The sequence below is a fragment of the Anser cygnoides genome, chromosome 25 (assembly GCF_040182565.1).
Source record: "Anser cygnoides isolate HZ-2024a breed goose chromosome 25, Taihu_goose_T2T_genome, whole genome shotgun sequence".
Lineage (NCBI taxonomy): Eukaryota > Metazoa > Chordata > Aves > Anseriformes > Anatidae > Anser > Anser cygnoides.
The window spans coordinates 6070304-6098027 of NC_089897.1; the positions used below are offsets into that span (position 1 = coordinate 6070304).

General features: G+C 46.8%; 1 protein-coding gene across 11 annotated transcripts in view; it reads left to right on the forward strand.

The window, feature by feature from the left end:
- LOC136786944 (uncharacterized) overlaps positions 1-27724 on the forward strand; it is a 197222-nt gene that overhangs the window by 127204 nt on the left and 42294 nt on the right. For 10 of the 11 annotated variants that reach the window (XM_066983095.1, XM_066983096.1, XM_066983101.1 and 7 more), the window contains exon 5: positions 9860-9944. In XM_066983095.1, the coding sequence (XP_066839196.1) occupies positions 9860-9944 (85 nt within the window). Of the gene's footprint in view, positions 1-7289; positions 7790-9859; positions 9945-27724 lie in introns of those variants that run through there. The other variant, XR_010826577.1, reaches the window with a different exon arrangement.

Genomic DNA, 27724 nt, shown 5'->3' on the forward strand with positions numbered 1-27724 from the left:
TTCCTTAATTTGTCACGCCATTCCTCTGTATTAAAAATCTTTAGTATTAATTTCACTGCTTCACATAAAGGCTGTGCTTATTACTGTTCTTGGGTTGAGTTACTGGGGCTCTGTAAAGCAATTGTTTCAAAGGACAATTACTTCTCTACCACATCTGTGCAGCTGCCATTGCTCCCAGTGACAACGAATAACTGCAAGAGTTTTTGGAGGTACGCTGCTTAACATCAAAATGTGTGAATTAGCTTATTACACGATAAAGCCAATGGAATGGCATACCAATTAATAACATTATGAGCTTTCCTAGGGAGCTGTAACCTCTTTGGTATACATGAATTCAGTAATAACTGTAATTATTACGAAGTTAAAATAAAACATGATCTCTCACTCTGCCAATTCAAGGGCACTAAGTGTGAAAAGCAGCCGTTCCCCTGACTGCTCGCTGCTCGCTCCAAGTGCTCCTCGGCTCAGAGGGAGGCCGCAGCAGGACGAGCAGCGCCGCCCCCTCCCCAGCCCTGGGTGATGCACCCCTGGGTCCCCCGAGACCCCCGGCCCAGGGGGCTCCTCGTGGCCCCGTGCAGGCGTGGTCCTGGCTGGTTCCGCAGCCCAGGCACAGTTTGGGAAGCCAGGCCCCTGCAGCCCCCGGGCAGAGCAGCCTCCTGTCTGCCTCAGGAGGCCAGCAGGAAAGCAGTGGTGTCGCTCGGGCAAATGCGCTCGTGTTGGGCGTTTGTGGCTCTCTTGGCAGATGCCACAACTGTGTCCCTCTTCTGCTCCCTCTCCAGCTTTGTTCAGCACAACCTCCTGGGTGCGCCCCCAGCACCCGGCCGTGCCCGCGAGCACTTACTGCAGCTTCGCCTCCCCTCGATTTATTGCCTCTTTGAAATATCTCCACTGCGTCCATTTACTTTTCAATGCAGCAGATGAAAAAACACTCTGTCAAGAGTTTCTTGTGATGCTCTGCCAATTACATCATTGCACTGATGCAGGATCAGAGCCCAGCAGAACCCAGGCATCGTTCTGTGGGATCTGTCTACCTTGGGGTGATGAGCGCGAGCTCTTTCATGCATGTCTTCAGATGTCACTGCAACGCGCTGTTTGGATCTTCCCGAGCAGAATGAGCTGGAATAAACTTGATAATCAAAAGCGTCTTGATGTTCACCTGCTACTACTCAAACTGGAGGAAAAAATAGACTTTCTTATTCAAATGAATTGCGGGTCCCATTCGGTCTGCCCAGGCGTCGACAGATGCTCAGCGCCATGGTGAGCTCCAGTGAGCAGTACTGCACCTCTGGGCTCCCCGCTCCAGCTCTGCAGGTCAAGCAGTCAACGCTCCTCTCTTCTAGTTTGAAATGCTGAGCACAAACATTTGATTCATCAAATCTGTTTAATTTTAAGCTTAAAATAGCAGTTTAAAATCCTCAATCATATATAATTAGTCCTGCATTTATTTTTCAACAGATGTTCTTTCCCTGACGCTTCTGAATAGGAGAGTTTTGAATAGTGTCTCTGTCTGCACGAGCCGGGGAGAGGGAGGGGAGCTGGAGGGCTTCAGCTTTCCCATGGGAATGCTCTGCGAATGCACGGTGGCGATTCCCCACAGCACCTTCCCTCAGCCCCTGCAGACGTGTTGCCTTCCCCATGGGCAGGGGCTGAATTCCCCGGGGAGTTCCCACCTGGGATGTTTAGAGGTGTAAGAGGCTTGTAGGAGGAAATCCACTTTTCCTACAGGGGGGCACTTCAGGAATTAAGATTACCACAAGATGATGGACCTGCAAAATTTCCCATTGAATGTCAGACTAATAGGGATTACAGGAAATATGCAGCTGGCTAGTATATTTATCAAAAGAGGAAAAAATTAAATTCTTCCTCCCACCATCAAGCCTGATTGTAAATTAGGTAAATCTGTTTTCCTTTAAAAGCATAAGAAGTATATATCAGACTTCCAGAATCTATATCCCTGAGGACTCCTGAAATTTATGGTATTAATCTTGGCTACAGGAGCAGCACAGATCTCCTATGCTAATTATTGTGCATTTTATTTGCTGTTTATATCTGGACCGCTCAGCCACAGAAGCCCATTAGATAAGACAAAAAGCTGACAGGCGAGCTGAGGAGTTTGCTGTAATTCAGGTTTGGATGATCTGGAGGAAACATCGGGAGGCACTCCAGCCAGAGTCTGAGAAGCAGGCAAGAGGGGCTTGGAAGTCCTAAAGCCCTCTGCACTGGACGTCACTGCTTTCTGCTGCTTGGCAAGCAGGAAACAGGAGCCCCACAAACCTGTTGTCGTTTTCCCCTCTTCACTTTAATTGTGGATTTTCCTGAATGAATTAGTGGCTGCCAGCACATACTGTCACAGCAGAATGGCAGAACAAAAACAGTTCTGAGCCTGGACTTGTAATTTGCCTGCAAAAATAAAGATGCAGTTAAAAAGAGTTGTGACATTTCCTTTGCCTTCAAAGAGGATGCCAACATTTTTAGGCTTTTGTTTCATCTTTCCCTTTCCTAGGTGTTAAATTATTCCTCATTTTCATATCGTACGTTTGCATTAAGATGGCGACTGCAATGGATTAAGTACATCTGCATGTTTAAAAACTTCCTGAGGTCTCAGACCCCCCTTCAGAGGGCAGTGGTCTGCGCTAGCAGCTCTGCTGCAGCTGGGGAAAGGAGTAACTGCGGAGCGGCTTTCCCGTCCTCTTGAGTCCTGCCTCCAGCTCCCCCCGGTCAGCTGCTGCAGGGCTTCCAGCACTTGCAGGCTGGCACCCCCTGGTTCAATTTTAGCTCTCTGTAATTATCTACGTACATCCCTCTTGTATCTCTTGCTCCCTACATGCATCTGACTTGAAGCTACGCTGACTTAAACCAGCTGAAGCTGTGACCTGGGGAGGTTTGCAGTTGAGTGCAGATCTGTTTTTCCAGAGCTCTGAGAAAAGAAGTCTCTTTCCAAAAAACCTGCAGTTTGTTCCTAATTCCGGTGCAATCATACTACAGTGAGGTGTGTTTGTTACATTTATCTGTGCTGCACAGCTCTTTTATAATGAAGAGTTGGATTTCAGCAAAAGCAGACAGACATTTTATGCAGAAGCCTTGCCACCAAGGTCTGAAATGTTTAAAGCTGATTGCTTAGTAATGGTTCTGGCAAAAATAATAGAGGGCTGAATGTACGAAACACCAGCGTGAGCCTGCCTTGATTCTACCGCCCATGAATGTTTTAACCTCATTTATCCTCCAGGTACTTACAGAACCATTTTGCATTTGTGCACTTAAAGGATTAAATAAAATAAATGGAGATGATTATTGCTGCCCAGCAAAGCTAATGTTCAAAGACATGGTGTTTTGTTGCAACTGAAATTGTGTTTGTGCTGTTTCCATACTCCGCAAGCTTTCCAAAAAGGGGATGATGAATCATACAATCTCCAGCTCTCTACTACTAATGAGAAACCTCTTAGCAGCATGCTCTTTACGGTCCCCTCTCCAGTAATGCCTAGTATGCTGCTGCTCTTCTTCTTCAATGTCAAAGTGAGATGGGAACCACATGACAGGCATGCAGCATTGATGTACAATGTGCAATTGGTTCCAGCGCTCTTCGGATGCATGATGTATGTAATACGTCAGGAACCTGTTATTCTTATAGGTATTGTTCACTTTGGCAATGAATGGAAATATTAGTTTCACGTGAATAGCTACAAAGCAATGATTTCTGATAGTGAAACGATCAATTTTAGAGGCTAAGCCTCTGAAATTTAAACTTGGTTCAACTCTGAAGTTTTGAAATCTGAAAGTTGATGGTTCACTCTCTGTTTCCCTGCTTTCTCCATCCAAGCGACTCACCCTATTGCTCTGTAAGGGAAGAATTAAATGAACTAGTTTCATTGCTGAGCCTCGAACCTAGCAGGTAAAGCCCTTCCCGTCAGCGGTATTGCAGAGCCCGTGCTGAAAAGCTGCCCTGCGTGGAGAGGAGCATCGTGTCAGGCTGGCAGTCTGTGTCACCTCAGTTTTTGGGGCAGTCGGTGTTTGCTCATCCCTGGGCACGGAGCAGCCCCTTCTGTGCTGGCTCCGGGCGTGGTGCGTGGACGCGTGGTGCCGGAGAAGCGTGGGCTGGGAGCGACGTGGGCAGGGGCGCGCTGCCATGGGAGCCCGTGCCAGTGCTACTCGAAGCAGAAAAATGAAATCTGCTCCTAGCAGTCTGGGCTGCTTTCTTGCTTCCTCAGGGTCGGACGCCTCCGTTACTATTGTGCCGGTGTGATTCAGTTTCCTAAATGGAATAGAGAGACAAGAGACATGCTTGTCAAACCCTTTCTAGTACTGCTTTTCCATCTGCTGTCTCGGATGCTTAAGATTTGCAGTGCGAGCCCTCTCTTGGGTGTAGCTAATGCATCTAGATCCCTTTGCTGTATTAATGGCATTATTTTCCTCCGGCTGTGAAGTACTCGGGGCTTATATTGTGACAAGATTCAAGCACTCAGTTGTCAGACTGAGGTGCTGGATGTCTGTTTTCAAAAGGCTGGTTTGCAGCCGCATGGGAAAGGAAGAAAAAAAGAAAACCAGAAGAAATGTTTAAAGGCAAGAGAGGCCCATCATGCAGCAGCACCTTCACGCTCTCTTCCCTGCAGAAAGCCTTTCAGGGGAGCTGGGGCTCTCAGGACCTACCTGCCAGGCTCTTGTTCCAACCCAGCTGGCAGGAGAAGCCGTGCTCCAAGCGCACCCCGTGAGCAAGTCCTGGAAACCTCCAGGGCCCCATCCCACCGGCACCGGCTGCTTGTGTCCATGGTGTGCAGACCCCTGCCCTTGGGGGCTGCCCCCGTGCCTCCCCACTGCCGGCCTGCGCTGCGGCAGAGCGAGCATCCTCCTCGCCGTGCCCCGGCGTGGTCTCTGCTTGCCCCTCAGCATCTCAGGGCAACAATTCCCATTGGTAACTGCTCTGGTTTACTGCAAAAAAAACCACGTTAGAGTTACGAGGAGTTCATAGAAGCACCTTTTGCTTTGTCTTTTTGAATATATTTTTTGATACTGATCTGTTTTTCTCAGGTGGCTTTCTGAATGCTGTGAAATAAAAGGTAGTTTTCCTCCGTGAAATAACACCGTACGCTTAGCTAGGGGCACTATCTCTATGGCAGCAGCAAACATATAGGAACATATATTTTTGTCTTTTCTCTGGGGCATCCAGGTATCAGCCATTGCTGGAGGCAGGATGGTAAACAAGTGGGAGAAAAGCGAGCCCTCAGCTCTTTCCTGTTGCAGCCCATGTATGTCACTAAAGAGGACAACAAATGTTGTATTTTCAAAACTAGAGAGTCGTCATTATTTTGGCAACACTTATTAAGTGAATTGTTTGGAGCTGTGCTTTGTAAATAATGCAAAACCGTAACATAAAGTGAGAATCTGTGTGTGCTGCAGAGTACGTGATAGACAGTTGTCACAGTAACTGCTCGTTTTTTCCTGTATCTGTTTATTCTGCTAGAAGCAAAGACAAAAAGGAGGATGCGTAGGTCCACCTGAAGGCTGGCAGCAGGGTCCCACACAGGTACATGTCTGCGCTGCTCAGCGCAGCAGCAGGCTCTGGTGCTGCAGGACCTGCCCTGCGGGGCACCTGGTTTGTGTGCTGAAGGGAGGTCAACAGAGAAAATGCCTCTTTTCTGTGTATTTTAAATTACCAATAAAACTCTGTGTTGTTAAGTTGGCTCTAACAGTGCAAAAGTAATTTTAAGTGAAAATCTTCATCCTGCCAATTTTAATTTGTGCATGTCCTGTAGTGCCATTGACACAATTGGAAACCTATACCTCGGGGGTGCCTGAAGAAGCCATCATTTTTATTATTCAGACTTTTTAAATGGAGGAAATGGTTAAAGATGCATGTATTTATGACTTTCATTCTCTGTCCATTCCCTTTGTCTTTTATAAACAAGATTTATTTGGCAATTGGTAGCAAGAAGCTTGAGTCTCAAATGCAATTAAGAACCTTGAATCAGCATTTGTTCTGCACTGGGGATTCAAGTAGTGAGAATTTTTCTGCTTGGCCTCCTACAGGACAGCACCCCTGGGGCTCTCTTTTTTTATCCAGTGGGCTGCTCACAAAAAGCCGTCTGGATCTTGCCACCCTGTGCGAGCAGCAGGGCAGCAGCCGCTGTGCCGATGAGGTACCGAGGGGCGCTGGGGAGGGCAGTTCCCGGCCACCCAAAGGAGGCACCGGCCTCCCTCGGTGCTTCCCTGGCACATGCCAAGGCCAGGGTTAAGCTGGGGGATGAGGATGGACGCAGGCACCGCATGTGGCTGGGGCTGGCCCTGGGGCGCTGGGTTCAGCCTGGGCCTGCTGAGTGCATGTGCAGTGGGACCGGGACGGGCTTGGCTGCACTGTGGAGTAGCGCTTGGTTACATACAAACAAGCACGTGGGCTGGAGAAGAGAACATCAATGCCATGCTTGCCCTGGGCCCAGCCAGAGCTTTCTGTTGATTCCAAAAGTCTCCATGAGACTCGTATTAATGCCATGATTGACAAGATCCTTGAGCATAATTACACATATTAAAACCACTCTGAATTCTGCCCAACAGCAATTTAGGAGAGAAACTCGATTTATTAATTTAACTGTGATTTCTTGTCTGTTATTATAATGAGCCAGAAAGACTGAAAACCTGCTAATTAAAACTCATAACACTTCAGAGCAATGCAGAGCAGCAACAAACTTACACAGTGCAAGGCAAATACTAAATAAGCCTTCCCAAAAAGAAAAAATTTTTTAAAAGTGCCATTGCCCCTGGAAAGCACGACTGTCCTTAGGCTTTTCCAAAGAGAAAATACGGAAAAAATTATTACATGCATATTACATTTGCTATATTGAAGTCTTGTCCTTGCAGTCATGGCAAAGCCCTAACAATGGGATGCTGGCTGCAATTTTCCTTTGTTTTCATTGGCAAAACACAAAGTGAGGAGCTTGAGGAGGGTGTAAATGCCAAGATATCAAATGGCAGCAGTCTACCTTGGCAGGAACAAATTCATGTGTGAGGAGAAAGCAGAGAATTAGGCCTTTTGTGTGTATTTTCACTCAGTCTTCCACTCAGCCTTGAAATGTTGCTTCTGCTACTGTTGAAGCAAGGAACTAACAGATTCCCGCGCTGGGACTTTATGACAAAACATTTCATTTAATCCACAGCAATACCTTGAGAAGTGGCACACGTGGAAATCTGCATGCGTCACACCCCTGCAAAGGCAGCTGCTTGCATTGTTTATGCCAGGGCCGATGCCATTTGAAATACCAGAGGACTGGTTAGAGCGAAGCCGTGCCTGAGCAGAAGGCCTCATTTTCAATTAGCCAGGCCCTGTGCTAAGCACTGTTAACCAATATTGTCAAGGGCTAAGTGCTTGTTCCGTGATTTGTTACGGTCTTCCCGCTGTTGACATTTCTCTTTTCTTTATTTTAAGCGAGCATGAGGAAGGCTGGGGATGCCGGGAGGACACAAGCGCTTCCCCAGCCCGGGCGAGGGGCTGCACGTGGGCAGCAGGCCCTCAGCGCCATGGGGCTGCTGCCGGCTGTCTCTGAGGGAACAACCCCCACGGGGGCACACCTGTACCCCTGCCTTTTGGGGGGTACAAGTGCTCCCCAGGGCCTGAGAGGCCAGGGCTGGGCTGCCCCAGCAGCACACACCTGCAGGCCCTCAGGTGATGGCCGCCTGCTGTCCCACCTCACCCACGCGCTGATAAGGGCAAGGTGGGGGGCTGGGGGGGCCTTTTTGGGGCTGTGGTGGGGCAGCTGAGGTGCTTGAGGCATGTGGATGGGCTCTGCTTTCATGGTTGTTTGAGGTACTTTCAAACTTTTGACAAGAAGAGGCCTTTTATATTTTCATTTCTTATCTTGAAAGATGGGCAATGCATCCTTTAAGCATTTCTTTGCCTCACGGTTAAAGCTTGCAGGAAGGTGTTAGTTTTAACATTAAGCAGGTTGAAAGGAAGAGAGTTTTCCTGCTGGGGGCTGGGCCTGCCTGGCTACGCTGTGCCTTTGGGAGACTAAAAATAAGAGAAAATCTCCAGCTTTTTGCTGGGATAGAATGGGGTGGCTAAAGTGCAGGAGATGATACGTGGGTCTCGGTGGAGGCTTGCCTCCCAAGAGACTGTCAGGCTTAATTCATCCAGCTATAGCATACCTATAAAGCTTAATGTTTCTATCCATAATGTGCTGGTTCAGGCTAAGCATATCTATCTTCCATGGAAAATACATAGAAAGGTTTAAAAAAAAAAAAAAGGAAAAGAAAGCTAAATCACATTACAGTTGATAGCTAACAAGCTGCAGGCTGCAGCTGGGCTGCAGCAGCCAGGGCTTTGCTGCGGGAAGGGCTCTGTCGTGGATGTGGCCCCCTCTGGCAGGTCCCTCAGCAGGTCTCTGGGTACAGATCTTGGGGGGGTGGAACAGTGCTCCTCAAAGCCTTTGCCAGTTTTGTGTTCTACATCCATAATGGCTCATGTCTGGAAATGCTTTTCTTCCTGTCTGATTGCATCACAAGGTTGGTGCACAAAAGGCTTAAACAAAGCACTGATTTCTGAGCAAATGGTGGCTATGGCAGGAGGATGCCAAAAGCTTCTGATTCCTCAGACAGCACCAGGGCATGCTCTGTTCCTCCATCCCTCCCTCCCTGCGAGCTTTCATCTCTGCAGGATTAAATTTTGGTGTAGTGCAAGCAAAAAGCAATAGCATGGCTGTACTGAGAGTGGCTCATGGTGCTGTGGAATGAGCATCTCTTGCCTGGTTTTCTCCCCAGGTTAGCAAGGAAAAAAATCCAAGTCCTTGTGAGTAGCCAGTACTGGGTGTATGAGGAGTTTGTCATTCCTCATCAAATACTGGTTACTTTAAGGAACTAATGTCAGATCAAGATCAAGCACTGCTCAAGTTTAAACTTTTTGCCTTTCCCTGTAATGATTACTGTTCAACTCAATACATTATAGAGGCCTTTGACTTTACTTTGAAAGAGGAATTGCTGGCTGGTGCCAAAGACAGTGACTAAAATGAAAAATCTTTGATATAACTCAGTATCGCAACTTCTTTTTTTGGTATATTAACATAATCTCTGTGCTGAAATTAATCTGTGGTGTGGCTGCAGTGTGTTGAAGATTATATGTATTAGCATTCAAGATGATGATTGCCTTTTTTTTTTTTTTTAAGCAGTAGCAATTCTTATTTTTTAAGCAGCTCCTATTTTAGGAGTATAACTATTTTGCCCTACAGATTATCCTCAGGAAAAGTTCAGGAGATACTTTATTTTGGGGCACTGAATTGACCTGTTTGGACAAGAGCAGCTGCAGCCTTGCTGTGCTGGGTGCTGTGTGTGAGGTCCCAGCTGGCCTGGGCTCCATCCTTTTGTGCTGCTGAGAGCTGTGCCCTGCCAGTGCCGCTGCCTTGCAGGCACAGGTGGCAGCATCTTTTCAAATCTGAAATGTGGATTTGGAAGCCTAGGCCTTCCTAAATGGCAAATGATATAATTTACCCCCTGGGACAGGGGGATCTTCTTGTAGTGCTTCACACTGCTTCTTGCTTTGGAGCAGTGCTGCAATTTAAATGATAATTGACTAACCTTTCTTCCAATGTCATTAAAGCATTATGCTTGCTCAGGTGTAGATGTTGAAGCAGTTACATTAAATGCCTTTCCTGAGGAGGCGCAGGTGGCTGAGGGGCTCAGAGGAATAGGTGCCAGCGGTGTCCTGTGTGTCCCCTGCTGCGCAGGGAGGGGAGATGCCACGTGTGCCCTCTGGGTGGGAGCTGGGTGGCTGGCATCTGGCTCCCAGCACTTGCGTGTCGAGAAAGAAAAAAGGTATTCTGCTTGGAGAGGTGCGTGGCCAGGACAACTACAGGGTTTCTGACCATCTTTTCCTTTGCTGCAGCCCTGGATGCAACGAGACTCACAACTCCAAGTCGGGAGTGCGACGCAGCAGCTGCTCCGGTCAGAGATGGCTCCGGCTCCTTCAGGTAACGGCGGTGTGTTGGGTGAGGACGTGTGTGCTCCTGGGGCCTCAAGGCAGCTAATTAAACACAAGCTCCCTTGTGTAGTGCCATAGTCGGAGCAGGTTGAGCTCAGGGCTAGTGGCTGTGGGAGTGCCCAGGGAGCGCTGGGGTTAGATGCCAGCCTAGCCTACAGGAGAACATCCAGTGTAACTTCCCAGTGGCTGCAAAATTTCTTGAAATGTGTTTTTAATGAAGATAGTGAAGTAGGCATGTTCTGGCCCAATTTGCTGGTGTGCTCTTGCTGTATTGCATTGACAGAAAGAATAAAACTGAGCCTAGCCCATGTGGTAATACTTGACATCTCTACGGGTGTGGAAAAAGTCTTTCCTCTGTATGCCTGCCGAGCTTTATTCTTGCAGCTGTGTGTGTGTCTTACGCTGTGGTTTAGTGACCAACACGGATCTGAAGCACTTTAGGGCCTTCAGTCCCCCGGCATAGCACTGGAATCTTTCAGGCTTCCTTTCTTAGCGGTGCTCCCCACGAAGTCATCCCAGCTGTTAACACCGTGTGTCTTGGCAGGGGCTTGTTTCTGACCTGTGCCTGTGTGATGCGGGTGGCTCAGGGTCTGCGTGTGGGCAGGTGCGTGGTGGCACTGTGCCCTTTACATGGCTTTCAGCTGGAAAAACATCAACATAATTGGCTTTGTGAAGAAAATTCTTATGGAGCACCCATCCTGCACTGTACTTTTTTTTTTTTTTTTTCCCCCTCTATAAGATCATTTGAGTCAGGAGTATTCAGCTAGTTACAGAGGTCCTCAGATTTTATTTTGCGGAGAGAAATTACATTACCAGGAGCAAAAATATCTGCTTTACATCAGCTGTTAGAACAAGTTTCATTTTTTGCCTTTTGTTTGTCTCTGGCTAGCAAAGTCTATATTCAAGGGACGGTATCTTCCAATGGTTTCCTTAAAAGAGAAAGTAACCAACAAATGATGATATTGGTAAAAATACATACCTTTATTTAAAATATTTCCTTTCTAAACATAAAATGTCCGTTCTATGTCTGTTAATATACAGTTCATTAAACTAGAAACAACTATATAATTAGGCAACAACAACAATTCATTAGTCTTAATGGGATTTAATAAAGTTGCTAAGCAAGGATTCTTCAGAGAATTAATTACAATATACTAATCAGGAAAAAAATCCAGTTCATCAGATATTTCTCCGGTGCAACAGCTATGAAACACCAACAGTTCTCGGAACATCCCCCAGCACCAGTGTGACTCCTCGCTGGACCGTAGCAGTGTGGCTGCCAAGGCTGGGCAGTTTACAAGTGGATTTCTCCTCGCTTAGCAAACACTGAATTTCCAAGCAAAAACAACATTATTAATCATTTCACAGCCACAAATGTTTGCAGGAAGGAGCTGGATTAAGGAGGGCCCTGGCTTCTGCGCTGGCTCCCGTTGCTGCTTGGTGGGCATGGGAAGAGCAAAGCGGGTGGCTGGGCTGGCACCCCCCTGCCGTGGGGTAGCCGCTCTCACCCACAGAAAGGTCCCGTTTGTTGGTCCAGCAGAACCGTAAATGGGAACATCTGGCTTTCACAGCCCTTAACAAGAACCATTGTTTCTCATCAGGGACTTTCATGCACGCCTGTTTTTTTCACTTACTGTTACCCATTTTCTTATTAATTAAACAGAAGCTTTCTGCAGGCACTGATTGAATTATTGAGTAACACCTGCCACAATAGGGGGAATAAAAGGGAAAATATGTATTATTTTTAATGTAAATGGCTTCAGTTCAGATGTATTTGATCAAATTTAACTGACAATTAAATTATAAATGAATAAAGTGAAAGGGTCAGTAATATAACAGATGAGTATGTCATATTTAAGCAAGCCTTTTTTTTACTGATATGAGAATTGCAAGTGTTAACTATTGCTAGCTGTTAACCGTGAGGAGCAAGGGTTTTTAGAAGACAGTGAAAGAAGACTGGTATCATTTCTGTACTGTACCTGCAGAATTTGAAAAAGCAAGCATTAATTCAGTTGAAGCAGAGCATCTATTGCTCTGTCACAGCTAACAAGTAAATGGCAGGGAGCATGGTGTGAGCAGGTATCTCTGCATGTTCTGTACCTCCCCCCCATGCAGGTGAATCCTTCGGTTCCTGATGTGCTCTTTGGGCATAATTCAGCATCTCCACAGTCCCATAAACTTCTCTGTTCCTGGAGCCAGTCCCTATTTTTCAGTCTTGGAGAAGTTTCTGAGTGGCCATTTTTAAGTTCAAAAATAACGACACTTTTGGACCAGAATTAACCTCAGGGGGGTACTTTATCCTGGGTGCACTCAGTGTCCTGCATACAGCGCACAAATCTGTAAATATGCTGTGTAGAAATCCCACCTACCTGGTTCACACCACCTAATTCAAGCCTAGTTTGTTTCTTATGACCTAATATCTGAAGTAGTCCCCGATGCAGTTTCACATGTGCCGTGATAGAGATCTGCCTTTTCCTCCGGCATCTGATGTACGTTTGTAAGAGTTTTTGTAAGAACATGTTGAAATCCATGTTGACATCCCTGACTAAAAGGACAACCCATCTTATCAGTCTGACTCAAGCTCCCTGTCTCAGATGCTTTAAGAAATACAGAACGTGTGCATTTATCGCGAGCTGGCATAAGGCAGCTTCCCGTCTGCTGGCTCTGCCTTTCCCCGTGCGGTGCGGCAGCCCTGCACGGCGGTAAGGTTTGGGGAGTAATTTTGTACTGTAGTTGTATAATGACTTTAGCATCTTTTGTGATATCCTGGACTATTCACTCCCTCAGATAGCACATCCCTTTATCTCCTGTAGTGGGTCTCATTTTTCTGCCTTTTTTTTTTTCTTCCTGATTTTTACCTTTCTGCTGCCATGTCACTGAGCTGAAAAGATTCATAAAGAATTAAGTGCTGGAGAGAATATTTTACACTGATAGACTTAAGGAGCTCAGTCTGTTTATCTTATCGAAAAAGAGCTTGTAACTTAATTTCAGTGGATAAGTACCTTCACAGGGAGGAAGCACCAGGTACTGAAAGGCTTTTTCTTCAGAGAAAGGCACAAAGACCAAATAGCTTTAAAATGAAGCCAGAAAAATCCAATTAACAAGGTAGAAATTTTGAACTTTGAGGCTCATTAGCTACTGGGAAAGTTTGGCTAACTACTCCCCTCCCTGGATCTTCAGAACCAGACCTCGTGACTTTCTGGATGGCCTGGTCTGGCGGCACTTGCCCCGGCCTCATTAGTGCTGAGCGTGCGATCGCCCGTGACCTCCTGGGTGTCCCGTCGGTCTGCCGCTCCCTGCACACTCTGGGTGGAAGGCAGCCCAGCTTTCTTCCTGGGGTGTTTCACTTGGAGTGGTGTGCGGGGGCTGAAACGGCAGGTGGAGCGTTGGGCACCTGCCCTGACACACGATGTTGTCTGGAGAGCCCGAAGAGAAGCAGAAGTGGTTCGCAGCAGCGTCGCTTCCCCAGGGCAGTGCTCCGCATCTCGTCCCAGCCAATCCACCCCAGGCTGGGATTTATTTTGTATGCTGCAGAGCGTAGCACAGGCTTTAAATTACTGATGGCATAGGAGAGAATGAGACAGCAAGCCCCAGCAACACATTCGCATCACCAGACAGTGATGTTTGAGGATGCGGTTGCAAGCATCCCACGATAAGCTTTACATTTTTAAAGGTTACTGACTCAGCCTTGGCAAGCTGGGAAAGCAGCTTTAAAGTACATAGAGACGCTAATTGGTCATTTGAACTTTGCCTGGAGGGCCCTTTCGGTAGGGACGATAGGCTCGTGCTGACTCAGTGCGGCTGAAGTTGGAGGACAGATTCCATTAATGAACAGCAGATAAGGAGGAGGAAGACCAGTTGTTTTGTACAGGGACTTCCAGTTCATTTGGGCACTGTGGTTCTGTCTCTTCACAAATACAAATGTGGAAGCCTTCCCTGGTTCCTCTGCTCAGTCCTACCCCGGTCTGAGCCCCAGGAGTTTAGCAGGGATGTTTCTTTGCTATCTTTCCTCTCTGTATTGTAGAGTGGGGTTTATGCAGCAGGAGGAGCAGATAGGGACAGATGTGCAACAGCAGCTTTCTCTTAGCAGTGAATGATTGTAGGTGGGATTTGTGCTCTCACTCTGCCGTGATCTCGCATGAAGCCATTTAGCTATCGAAAGGCTTAGGAGAAATCTGCAAATGCACTACTTGGACGTAGAAATGAATTAAGCCGTCTGCAATTATTTGCTGTCTGAAAAACCACGGTGAATAATAGAAGCTCGGGTGTACAAGGGCTAAAATCAGGCCATTACTCTTCACCTAGAAAACATTTTAAATGTTTTGTGCAGTTATTTGCAAGTGATAGCGTATGATTTTTGCAACAGCTAACCTACAGTAACGGGGATTTGCCAAGTATTTATCAATTGGAGCCAGAGCAGGAGGTTGCTATGGCGATGGGAAGTAGCTGTGCAATATTTTTCTTCTGCAAATATATTGTTGCAAAACACAAATGGGGAAAGAAAAAGAGCCACATCTTTGAAGAAACGTGTTCAGCTTTAGGTGGTCACAAAAGGCAAAAACAATTTTATTGGATTGTGGGGGGGCTGGCTGTGCCCCATCAGGCACGAGCCCCGGAGCTGGGGCTCTGCAGGGCACGCTTGGACTGGGAGGGGCAGCTGGGATGCTGCAGCCCCCAGTGAAGTTACCGGGCTAGAAAGAAAAGCAGGAGACTGGGCTGTGACTGAAGGTCTATGTTAATCCAAGGTCACCAGAACCATTTCTGTGGCTGCTGCTTATCATTTAATGAAGATAAAAAAGAGCAATTAAATTTACTCTGGCAATTTGGCACATTAGCATTAATCTTCAATGAAATCAGAAGGTGTTTGTGTTTTGTGTAAGCTTGGCTAATGTATCGTTTTATTACTAACAAGCAGAAGCCATAATTACTCTTCTATTTGACAGAATTTGTGGATGATTTTATTGACAACTCCCCATGTAATTTATGCATACAAGTCATTTACTTCAGGGAAACTTTAACGCCGAGCTTTCGTTCAACATTGCGCTTTGCTTCCTGCCCAGCCACTGGCGGGGCTTTGGGCGGCGTCCATGGAAAATTTCAGTATGCAAACTGGAAGTGATGTGAGGCCCTGGACTTCCAGGATAGATGGTGTGAAGAACAGCAAATAATATTCATTCCGATGCTTTCACCCCAGGCCCCCACAGGTTGCGGGGCTGGGCCACGCAGTCCTGGGGCTCAGCGGCCCTTGCGCAGGCGGGGGGCTCGATGTGTGTGCGTTTATCAACGTGGTTCTGAGCTGCCCAGGGCCGTGGTGCCCTGCCCTCCGGCTGCCCCATCTGCCGTGTCCTGAATGTGGGATGTGCCCCAGCGCTCATCCCCAAGTGCCAAGGCTTTGGCATGGGAGCTTTGAAGATTTCAGGACTTAATGTTTCTAGAAAAAAAAACACATTTTAGCTTGTTTTTAAATCTGGATGCAGCTGTAAAATCTCAATTTCTGAAAGGCTGGATGCTAATTATTTATAATTTTATAAATTTGACAATTCTAAAAGAGTTTTGGAGAAACAAACCCAGAAATCTTCAATTCCAGAACTGCATTAGAAGGAGCTGTAATGGCTCCTGAGTCTGGGGAAGTGCGACTGGGCGCATTGCTGCTGTTGGCGGTTTATTTTCAGTGCTGGTCTGTAAACTTCGAGGCTTTAGCTGGCAAGTGAGAGGGAACAGAGGAACACCAGCAGCAAGGCAGCTCTCCAATATCTGCTTGTGAACAAGGTGCTGAAAGCTTCCAGCAGGGTTCCCAGAGCGATGAACAAGGGAGAGCTCCGTGCTCTCCCTGCAGGAGCGCGCAGCGGTGCGGGGCTGGTGGGGCTCTGCTGGTAACTGTGAGCCCCTGTGGTCATGGGCAAGGACTTCAGGAACTGAAATCGCGTCGACTGAAAGGCCAGAGGGCAAACGGGAGAGAGCAACGCCCTTTGGCCAGCGTGCTGATCACATCAGCACAGATGCTGCAGCCTTTGCAGGTTTGTTTGCGGGGTACAAGGTCTGGTCCTGAGAGCGCCGGGGGCTGTGGCCGGGCAGAGCCTGGGGAGCGAGGTCCAAGTGGACGAAAGCTTGTTGGGCCTTCGTGCACTGCAGCCAACGGCGCGGCTGTGCTGGCAAGGACGGGCCTGCCCTTGCTTTTAGACCTGTGCTTTGTTTTGGTTCTCAAGGACTGGTGTCGTCCTAATGAACCGCACTTGCTGTTTATTTAGCAATGCGAAGAACACTTTATGGCTTTATCATACACAGAGAATAAATTTGTTGTACATTAGGAAGTGGCCCTGACTTACAGCTGGGTTATACTGATGGGTTGTACAGATTGCACCTGGCATTTGCTACTACTTCCAGCACTTAATGACTTAGCTTTAATGCTTTTTTATTTCTTTTCATTAAAAAAAAATCCCATAAGACCTTAGGGTTTATTACAGGGCTGAGATAGGGTATACAAGGCATTTCTAAACTCACAGCAATGCTGTATGTTAAATATTCATAACTGCAGCTACCGTTTGCTGTTGATAAGGACATTGATTTTCTCTGGAAGCATGAGAATTATTTGTGGCATTTATTGTCTGTTGGGTTAATTTTATGTACAAGTTTGGGAGAACACTAAGCATTGAGCATGCTGTTGGGTGTATACCTTTCTACAGTAGCGAAAATAACTCAACTATGTTTTGAGCTTCAACTAATGTTTCTGAAGACTGGACTTCCTAACGCAAAGGAAGTTCAGTCAGGAGCAAACCACGACAGCCCATACCAACCAGTGGGGCTGCCTGGGTCACGGAGATTTTTCTTTGGTTTTGCACATAGCTATCTCATAGGAAAACCTGTAACAAGATGAAATGCTCCCTTGGAGATACTCCCTTGTGGGACCGAGAACCATCAGAGGAAGGGATTAGTCATGTTGCTAAATGTGCTTCTGACAGACGAGCTCCTGTTGTACCGCAGAGTGCAATGGGAGCCTCCACAAAGCGGGCTGCAGCGGAGCTGCAGGTCCTTGCTCTGAGCCAGCACGCCCAGTATGAGCTGTGCCCATCTGGACCCTGCTTCCAAGCCCTAGCATCTCTGTTTCATCGCTGCTGTTGAAATGAGCCGTTTGAACAGCTGCTGCGGGTGCGGGGAGGAGGAATTCCTGAACGTGCCCCTGGGGGACCAGTGCCTGCCGAGGCAGCCGGCGAGTTTGCTCCCACGCAGCGCCCTGGGTCCGCAGCCCCCTGCTTTGTTTCTTTCCAAAGGTTTGCGCTGGAGTTTAAACTGAGTTAAATGGAACTTAAAATTTGAGGGTGAAATAATGGTAATTAGCTGCAGCCTGGCACAGAGCAGTAGCTTGAAGCCTGATCCATTGCCTTCACAAACACCCCTCGCTCCCTGCTGGGCTCCCCAGCCAGGGCTTCCACAGCTTTCTGTTTGTTGCTGGAGCTTTTCCCTGCATAGCAAAAGAACGTGTTTCCCTTTCTTTAACCCACCTACATTGACTGTGAATGCAGAAGCTGCTGAGCCTCCATGGTGCAGGGCTGGTAGGGTTGTGTAGGAGTACATGTGCAGAGGGTTATTGTTTTAGCATTAATGGGGTTTCTTGAAAATTATGGGGTGTTCACAGTGTACAGTGTTCTCCCTACTGCGATCTTTGCAGATGATCCTAACCCTTTGCTTATACTGTGCTGCAAGATCAGGCCTGATGGAAATACTCTTCCCAAAGCTGTGAGGCTGGCTAAGCGCAGTTGTGCTATGTATTTTTTCCCCCTTTCTCTTATAGGAGCTTAGCTGCTTTCTAAGAAGAAAAGCCTCTTTTTCTCAGTAGCAAAGTGCAACGTGGATTTCAATGTGTCCAAAACCAGAATGGACCATCGCATCATGCACTAGCTTGCATCCCCCGATTGCCCAGTGCTGTACGCCGACATCAGCCATCGCACCTTGCTGCTGGCAGCAGCCCAGCGGTGCTCAGCCAGCTTTATTTTGCAGCCGTGCCAGGGGTGAGCTGTGTGGGACCTCCCGGACAGCACTGCTGCTCCCCCAACACCAGGTCAGCCGTGGCACTGCCCTTCCCACCCTGCTTCCTCGTGAAAAGCAGACAGGATTTTGGAAATGTCCAGGGAATATCCACCGAATTATCTACCTTGTTTGGCCCTGATTAGATTTTTAAAATTTGTTTGGGTTGGCAGCCCGAGGCTGTCTGCTGATAGGATGAGTCAGTGCCCAGCATTTGCTGCAGCTGTGGGACTTCACCTTACCTCAACCTCTGGAAAGGTTACAGTGCTTGCACTAAAACATCTGCTCTGGCTTTAGAGGAATTATACTGATAAACTCAGTAAGAAGGGTCAATACGAAAGCTAAAAATCCCTGTTTGAGTGTGCCCAGGCACTGAAAGGTAAAAATCAGGGGTGGTCTGTTCCTGAAAGAAGCACGCGCAGCTTTGCAACGTGGTCTAATATTGTCGAGAAGCGCTTACTCTTGCTGCTGTTAGTCTGTTCGAGTGAGACCTGGAAAGGAAATGAGGCCCACAGGGGAGCGAGAGCAAACCACAAGTCACCACGCCGTCTGTGTGCTCGAGCCCGCTAGGTTTTCTAAAGGACCTTGTTCCGTGGACAGCTGATTGCTGCATCAGCTCTGAGTGGTTTTCACCGGGGTGGGCTAGCATAATAACAAGTGTTTGCTGCACGTCGGGGGAGCCCCGTGGGAGTTAATCCTTATAAATAATCTAGACACTGTCAACTTGCATCTTCTCCTCTCTGCTATGGAGAAGGGTAGGGAATGACAGCAAGGAACGAGCCGCTAGCCCATCTGGTCTTGGATCTGGAGGTTAAGAAATAGGAGGCGGCACAGGGAAAACCTTGGCATTTATGCACTGCATTAACACACACAAGAAGGCATCTGTTCACTTAAAGTACATTTGCTTGCTTTTTTATCAGACGTGAGGTAGCTTATGCTGCTGCCGAGATCTTTGGCCCTTTCAAGCAGCAGCACTGGCTGTAGAGCCATCTCACGCAGGAAGCCTGGCTGGGAGCTCAGCTTTCGCTGTGGTAGGAGACAAACTGCCTCGAATTTACATTTCTTGGGCTTAATTTCCTTGGTGTGATTTCTCCCCACCGAAGGTGGTTCTTGTTGCCGTACCTCTCTGCTGCTGTCCTTGGCTTAGTGACACGTGCCATTGGCCTCGTCCTCTGCCCCACTTCTTTGTGCTCGTCTGTTCCTCGCCCGTGCCATCCGGAGGGTGACGGTAACCGAACCGTGCTAGCCCGTGAGGTGTAGCAGCCTTGCGGCACAGTGGGTGTGTTAGCAAGCCATATGGCTGCCCGATGGCCAGTGCGTTTGCTGGGGCTTGTGAAGTGCTCATTTGCAAGTGTGACGCTTCCCTGGGCGCTGCGCTCGGCTGGGGCTCTGTAAGTGCGAACAAACTAACCTCCTTTCCGGGGAGGAAGCGTGTCTTCCCTCACCTGCTATGCATTAATCAGAGCTGTCTCTCCTACATCCTTGCATGGACACGGAAGCTGTGCAAAGCTCAAGCTGTCATGGTGGAAGATAAAAGTGCGATACCCCATGAGTCTGAATTTTTGGCTTACAGAGTGACATGTTGTGTCTAGGTAGAAGACGAGACTGAGGTTAAAGTTGTTTATTCCTTATTTCTCTTTAAAGCCTCTGACTCTTGCTTTTGAATGTGGGCTTCACAGGTTTCAGATGTTTATTCTGGAAGAAAAAAGGACGAAAGGAGACAGGAAAGTTTGCACAAACAAATCTTGCCATTTTTCAAATGGAAGGTTTTGCTCTCCTTAGAGTTGTCACCAGCTGTTTGTACTCAAATCTCCAAAAATGAGGTGGAGAGAGAAGCAGGATCCCTGACATGACTGCAGCGACTGTTCCTCATGATGCCTGTTGGCACCAGGAGCTTTTCAATTGCTATGTGTATTTTTCCAGCAGGAAAAAAATCTTTCCAATGGGATGAAATCAGCCACCAAGTTTATATTTTCCCTGTCTCTACAATTGTCTTGGTGGCAGTTACGGGAATGCAATTTCTTGTCTGACATTTCAAGCGCATCTCTCTCCATCACGAAATGAAGATGCAGACTGCCACAGGAGCACTTTGCTCCGTTCTGCAGCTGCAGCTTGAATCCGCTGCACAAAACCAGAGAATCACATTTGATGTGCAACTCCACAGCATCAGGGCAGAGCGAAGGCCTGTGTGGTTTATTCCCCTGCCCTGTAATTGTTTTATTGTCCATTTGTTATGAACACTGCCTGTGTTGGAAAAGGTCACAGGCCTATTTCATTGGAAGGTGAATAAATGGAAAACCATCACTAATTACTTTATGCCAGTGAGCTGAAAACACACAAAAAGATTATTTCTGTTCTCTCGTTGAAATCTGCTCCCAACATTCATGAATGCAAAACTTGGGGAACAAGCTTGCTCTTTTTCCTTTTATATCCACTCAAATTAAAGGCAATTCCTCCTGGATGACCCTATTAATTTATTAATCCTTCTCTTCAACCGAAAAGGCCAGGTAAACTCTGCCACAAACATCTGTTTCTGCTAATATTAGCTGAAGGGCAGTCCCTTTTATGTGTATGTGGGCACCTCCAAGGCAGCGAGGGATCTTCCCACGGGGAACGTGGCACATGGTGGATTTGCCTTGCCTGCGTGGGGTGTGACCGGGCGAGCAGCCTGCACGTGAGCAAATGAGCATCAGCGACAGGGCTTATCCTCTTCTGTACCTACTGGCAATGTGTTTTGTTTTTTTTAATTTTTTCCTTGATAACCTCATAGGAGTTACCTATAACTCTCATAATTGGGAGAAGTATTTGGTATTTTGGGCCTGCTTTTTTTTTTTTTTAATGTTTGCATAATAATGAAAGCTGCTCTGTTAAGGCAGGAGTGGGGATCTTCCACTATGGCCTTGAGTCTGGCACAGATTACTCTTACAGAAGCTCTGTGGATCTGTATAAAGATGAGTAAAACAATCTAATCTTGAAAAAAAAAAAAAAGAAAAAGGACATATTATATAAAATGAACAGATGGGTAGTGCAGAAAACTCCATTTAGATTCTACTTGGAGGGAGGTGGGCAATTCTCTGAACTTCTGAGAATCTCTTTTGTTTTTTAAATTGGCAATATTATATACAGACAAGCAGAGCACAGGGGACCCTCGCGGTAATTGCGTTGTTATGACTTGTTTACAGAGGCAGTGAGTACAAGATGAGGTACTTTTCCATGAAACGTCTTGTGCGGGAGTCCAGCTGCTGCGGGGAGCCGCGGTGCCTGCAGAAGGCTTTTTAGGGGCAGCGGACGGAGGTCGCCTCCTTCCCGAACACGTTGCCTCAATTAGCGGGACTGTTTCCACCGCCTCAAATCCTGCGGTGAAACAATGGTGTTACGTTTCACATTGTACTTTATTGTCTCTGCTGTGTGTGTTTCTCCCCCTTGCTGGCCGTGCGCTTGCCGGAGCTTTGCATTAAAGGCGCTTGGCAGAGCGGTGCTGCAAGGCTGAGGCAGGAGCAGCTCTGTTCGGCTGCATTGTCTTCAGATCATGCCGTTGGTTGCGCCTGTGCGGCTGCACTAAAGGGTAATGGGGTTGCACAGATATAAGCGAGGAAATAATCTGGCCTGCACGTGCACTTGATTACTGCTGGCGATGCACAAAAGGGAGCGCTGAGCCTCCCTCGGCAGCTCAGCCCTCCCCAGCGCAATTTTTCCCTCCTGGAAACCAAGCAGGGGCTTGGGGCTGAGCGCCCAAACCCCTGGGGTCTCAGGAAAGGCAGCGTGGTCCCTGTCACCACATGGGGATGTGAACGTGTCCCTGCGGCCCAGCCACCAGCCCCGCTCCTGAGCTGGGCTTGTCCTCAGCACCCAAACCCTTTCTCCAGGCACCTGTGTTTGCATCTCCCACCCTTCCCGCTGCAGGAACTGCTGCAGGAGGGGTGGGCTGTGAGGAAACAGAGAAACCTTCCTGACATAGCCTGGCGCTTGGGTGCCCGAGTGGCAAGCTTCGTGTTGGGCTGCCCTGAGCAGAGCTGCTCTCAGCTGGGGGCAGCACGGAGGCACAGGAGGGGCCCCGGGGGGAAGCTGAGTGGCTTCGTGGCTGTCTGGAGCCTGCTGTAACAGCATCGTTGCAAAGCTGGTGCTTAGCAAGCATCAGTGTTTGTCCCTTCACGCAGGCTTTGCTTGCAAGAAATGTATGAACCAGGTGCAGCAAGAGCTGGAGCTGAGGCACAGCCCCAGCTTTGTGCTTACCAGGTAATACTGAAAAGCTAGTAAAGGAGCTAAGAGGTAGAGGAAGAAAGAGTCTCGTTTGGGTTTTTGTTTGTTTTTCCTGCTGGGTGACAACCGAAAAGGTGTGGCTAGATTGTTCATGTGGGTCGGTCTCGTTTGGGTGTTAATGTACGGAAATGTGGGTGTAGCTCGGGGTGTGTGGACAGTGCACAGTACATAAAGTCCTCTGAAAATGTCGATCTGTGTATCAAGGGGAGCTGGGACAACAAGAGTTTTTATCAAAAGTAGCAAGTAACTGCCAGGAAAACATGGATATAATCTGACCTACTCTAAACGTGTGTGTGTATATATATATAAGGCATTTGTTTCAGTTATACTTCTTGATGTCCTGTATCTGTAGTTCTGTGGTCCCTCAAATCCGTTAAGCACAGAGCATTTGGATACTTTTCTGGGAAAAAAATAAAAATAAAAATCTTATTTTCTGGTAAAAAGGGGGGTGTTGATAGGACTTCTGAATAAGAGCCCAAACTCAGACATGCATGAGACTAATACGAAGAATTTATACCAATGCTCTCCTCTCTAAATCTGGGACTGCTTTAGAAAGCTGAGCAGCACTGGTGCCACTTTACTGCTGTGGCAATGCAGGTAGCGGGTGGTAAAGGAGTCAGAGCTCTCTTCTGAACACTATAAACCCAGAGGATTTAAGTCCGCATTTTAAAAATTGTGCTGTATGTGCACATCAACTATTTATAGGGCCTAATACAGCAGGTTTTTACGCCAGCTGAACCAGGACAGGTTGATGGGGCTCTCCTGGAAAGCAAGAGCAGCTTGGGTCTGCCTCTGCACCACGGGAGGCAGCTCCCCCAGCGCAGCAGTCCTCTGCGGTCTTCCTCGTGCTGGGCAGTCGACCCTGCGGTTCTTACAGGCCTCCTAACTTTGGTAAAGCAGAGAACATGTTTAAGGAAGGGATGTGCATCGCAGGCAGCCCGCTGGCAGGTGTTTGTCCGGAGAGCAGGGACCGCTCCCGGCAGGAGGAAAGCAGATCCCTCTGCTCCCACCGGCTCCCCGGCGTGAAGCAGAGAAACGTGCCTCGTAAGGCTCGGCTCGGCTCCGCCTTATTAATGGTTTTCAGAAAACTCTTGTTCTTTCCTGGGCTCTGCAGCTGAATGCTCTCTTGTGTTGTGTGTTATTGCTAATGTTATAATTCGTCAATTGAGATCTAATTTTTTATGAATTTCATTTAAATGCCAACTAATTAATTATTCCAGGTGCACCACAGAGAAAAATTTAATAACTTATTTTTTTCCTGATGAGCTGTTTTTCTGCAACCATAATCTCTAACATTTTGTAAATCTCTCATATCGAATCAGCTGGTAGATAAATTAATACAGAATTACAACTCATTAGCAGATGATGCATTGATGTCTAAACTCCCTGCTTTCTTATTTGAAAGAAAGTAGGTTATGCTGTTATTGAGTTAGTGCATTAAGTTTCAATGCTTTTTTGTCATAAGAATTAAGCACTTTTAAAAATGTGTGTTAGTTAAAAGATTACACCCACATCAACATTAAAGCATTATAGTTACTGTAATTACGGAGCTAGATTCTGGTTTCTCCAACCATGCCACAATATTAAGGAGTCCCATTGGTCTAATTTCCGTGGGATGACTCATAATAAAAAGCAACTTAAGCAAGACGGGACAACATCATAAAACAGTGGAATCAGAAACAGTCTCAGACATCTTGTTCTGGTTCAAGGAAGGTGAGAAGGTGTAACGGAGAACTTCCCTTGTTTGGCGAAGGGATGACAGGCAGAGAGGTTGGGAAGCTGTGAAGTCCTGATAAGTGTAGAATGTATGAACTCCTATTAGCTGTTTCTTATAAAATAAAACAAAACAACAACAACAAAACCCTAATGTATATAGTACAACTATCAAGAGAAGGTTTAAAACAATAAATTAAACTGTGGGACTCGTTATCACTAAATGTCATGGACTAAGGATAAGATTATTTTACACTTGTCTCATTTCTTATGCTTTTCCCCCAAGTCCCTTTCCAGCCACTGGCTGCCACCTGGCTCGGCTCCACTGAACCGGTGGTGCCCAACCACCTCTTCTGATAGAAACCAATGTCTTTCACTAGAGCGGCCTGATGAACTTTCAGGCCAAACTTCAAAGAAAAAGAATAAATACTGGAATATACGTAAATACATAGATTCTGAAGTCAAAATGCCCGTTAACCATTGCACCAACTGCATGTGGATTCACCTGCCCCTTTAGAAGCGCACATGCTCTTGCATGTTTGTCTGCAGAAGGAGAGGTTGGTTTTGGTCTCGTGGATGTCCTAATCTCGAGAGCGTTGTGTTGGTAGCTGCAACACGTCAGTAGTAAATGCAGACATCAAAGAACAGAAAGTTTCTTTAAGTGAAGTGCTCTAGTTTTGTTTATTTCACTTGAAGACGAGTATGTTCTATCTCTGCACAGCCTGATGAATGCAGCTCAGGTAGCGAAGTGGCACCCATTTTTATTTTGTGCCATATCACTACAAAGATAAACAACAGAGAAACCTTCTGTCTGGTGCCTTAGCGTAATGCTACTTATCAGCACAAGTTCAAAGCAAGCTCCATTTGTATAGGATCAGCTTATCCCATTAAGCAATTCATCTTTGACAGGAATGAGGCTGATTATGAGAGGTAGAAATGCCTGCGAGGCAAGTAATTTTAATGAAGTTTGTAATGGACTGCAGAAATATCAACCAAATGATCAAGAATATGCCACAAGAAACAGTTAATTAAGACTGTCCATCCCTCTCCTGCTGCTCACATGTTTGTTGTTTCAAGTTTACACTAATACAAACAAACTTGCTTCCAGGAGGTCTTGGTGTGTTTATGGCAGTCCGAGCCCTTCCGACCATCCCCAAAGCCATGGTGAGGATGTCCAGGGAGACCACTCCTGTCTCACCCTGGTACCCCCGGGAGCTGGGGGACATCTCCTGGCACAGGGCCACCAGGGCTCGCTGTGCAGAGGGACGGATCCATCAGTGCAGGGAGCGTGGCTGAGGCTCTCCAAGTCAGCGTGGAGAAGTGGAGCGTGCAAGCATGTGTGCTTGTACTCACGTGCGTGCGTCCAAGGAGAAAGGGTTTTAAAACAGGTTTCGTTCATTGTTGTGATGCACCGAGTTGTTTCCCAAGCAAAACATATGAGGTAGCAAATCTAGTGCTTCCTTTTAACCCAACTTCCCTGCGCTCCCCTCATCTTTCTCCCTGGCTGTTGCGTGAATGCTTTTGCTCTAAGTAAATCAAATGCAGGCTCTCATCCAGCAGCTCCTGCGAGGACTCACTGCGGCTCCCTGTGAGTAGCTACTTGTGATGTGGCTCTATGGTTACTCCACTGATCTTTTTATTTACGGTCTTAGCTTTTCGTATGGAAAAGAAAAAGATGAGGATGAGGATAGAGAAACTGGTGTGTCAGATTACAGACTTTTCTTCCCCTATTGATGCCACAGAGAAACTTCCAGTCTTACAAGTCACTAGGACCAAAGCATCCTGGCCTGGTTTTCAGACCACAAGAACACAAAAACGATGCCTGGGTCTGGTCCTAGTTGGTGCTGGCTCTCCTGTAGTGGTGAAAGGAGACCTACCAGAGGCAGAATGCATTTGTACTTCCTTTCTTTCATTCATACTCCCAGCATTTACAGTCATTAATCGGGGCTTTAAGAGCACATCCCTGCCCATTTCTTTTAGTATGTGTTTGCAGACTTCTTGTGCAAGAATCCACCTAATTCCTTTTTCATGCTTTATCTTCACAGCCGCCTCCCCTGGCAGCAATTTCCAGTTCAGTACCTGCTCTAAAAAATGAGCTAAAACAAGATGATTCAAGAACCTTTCCTTTTATCTTTTTTAAATGTACCCTCTGTTAGCTTTAATGAGCCTACTTTTGAGGGGTTTGGTGAATAACAGTTCTACATTGACCTTATCTTCTGCCTTTATGATTTTGCAAATCTCAGTCATGTTCCTCTTGAGCCTCTGGAATGTGGGTCCCATTCGCATAAAGATCATTAAGGAAAATGTTCATTATACATATTTATTACTCCAGTTTGTGTTTTTTTCTGGATAGGGAGGGAGGGGGATGCCTGGGTGGCTGCACTGGGTGAAAAATTGAACTGAAAAGGCCGGTTAACCTTGTGGTTCTGTGCTTTTATGATATAAATGCATCAAAACATGTGTTAGTTTTAATTATCCCCACAGCCTCACAAAAATCACTTCCCTGGTCAATTAATTTAATTACTTTTTGGATAATTATTTTTCTCAATGGTGAATTGGCTCCAGACTGTGATAGTTGTGCTGCAGAACTGTGAGATGGGAGAGACTTTGGCTTGAATGACACACAAAACATATCAGCAAAATACACATTTATAACATAGACACCTGAATTAATGACATCTCTTTGGAATGAAATGGAACAATTCATCCTCTAGATGGGAGAGGGGAAAAAAAGCACTTTGTGGCAACAACAAAATTGCTCATAACGTGTCAAAAAGACCTTTTTTTTCCCTCTGCAGCCTGTTTTGAATCAGAGCCTGGTCTAGAATTCAGGAAAGCATTTAAGCATGCATTTTACTGGGCTCCAGCGGGATGTGTGTGCACCCAAGAGGTGGGGAAAGTGCTTTCTGAATGCAAGTCCTTGGTAGCAGCGTCTTTCAATCAGAATAAAGAGAACAGATTGTCTGCAAATACTAAGTGAGAAAATGAACTTGCACTGATGTTGATCTCAGCACCCGCACTGGAGCAGGAGATGTGAAATCTGGAGTTTACTGACATAATTATAAACCCAAATATTTGCCAGCTTGGATGGGTTGCCGGAGATGGGGATGATGGAGTGGTCGTTAACAAACAGTTGAAGACTAAGAGTCCTTTAAAGGTGATCTGTTAAGGTAATTGTGGTCTTAAATAGAAGTAGTCAGTACAGTTCTGCACACCTCGCCCTCCCCTCAGCCCCAGTGGGAATTATCCCATGAGGGGAGGGGGGAGCTGCTTTAAAGCAGTTAACCTGAAGTCTCTTCCTGGTGCACCTGTTGCCTCTCATTAGATCACATCTTTTTCAGTTTCACTGTCTCGATATGGGGAAAATTTGGGAGGTATTTGTCAATTACTGGATTTAAAATAACAATTAGCTGTAAATTACCCCACACAAAAATAAGGAAAGCCAACTTGTGCTCCTCAACAGAAAAATTTGTCAGAATGCAGTTATATGTCAGGGAGAAAGTTTGTGGGTTATTTGGAGAAGGTGCCAGTAAACATTACTGCTTCACTTCCAAATCTGCTTCCCAATGTGTGCCGCATTTTTTTTTTATTTTTTATTTTTTGCTGCTGACAGAGTAATGGAATAAGGAGATGATGCCTAATGAGAGCGTAGCATTGACAAAATGTGTAAGAGGGAGTTACTGGAGATTTCCCAAATAACCACAGAATGGTTGGTTCTGTTGTTTGCTGACATACGTGATTGCTGATAACCCTTGCTGTTGTTGCTCTTTGAAG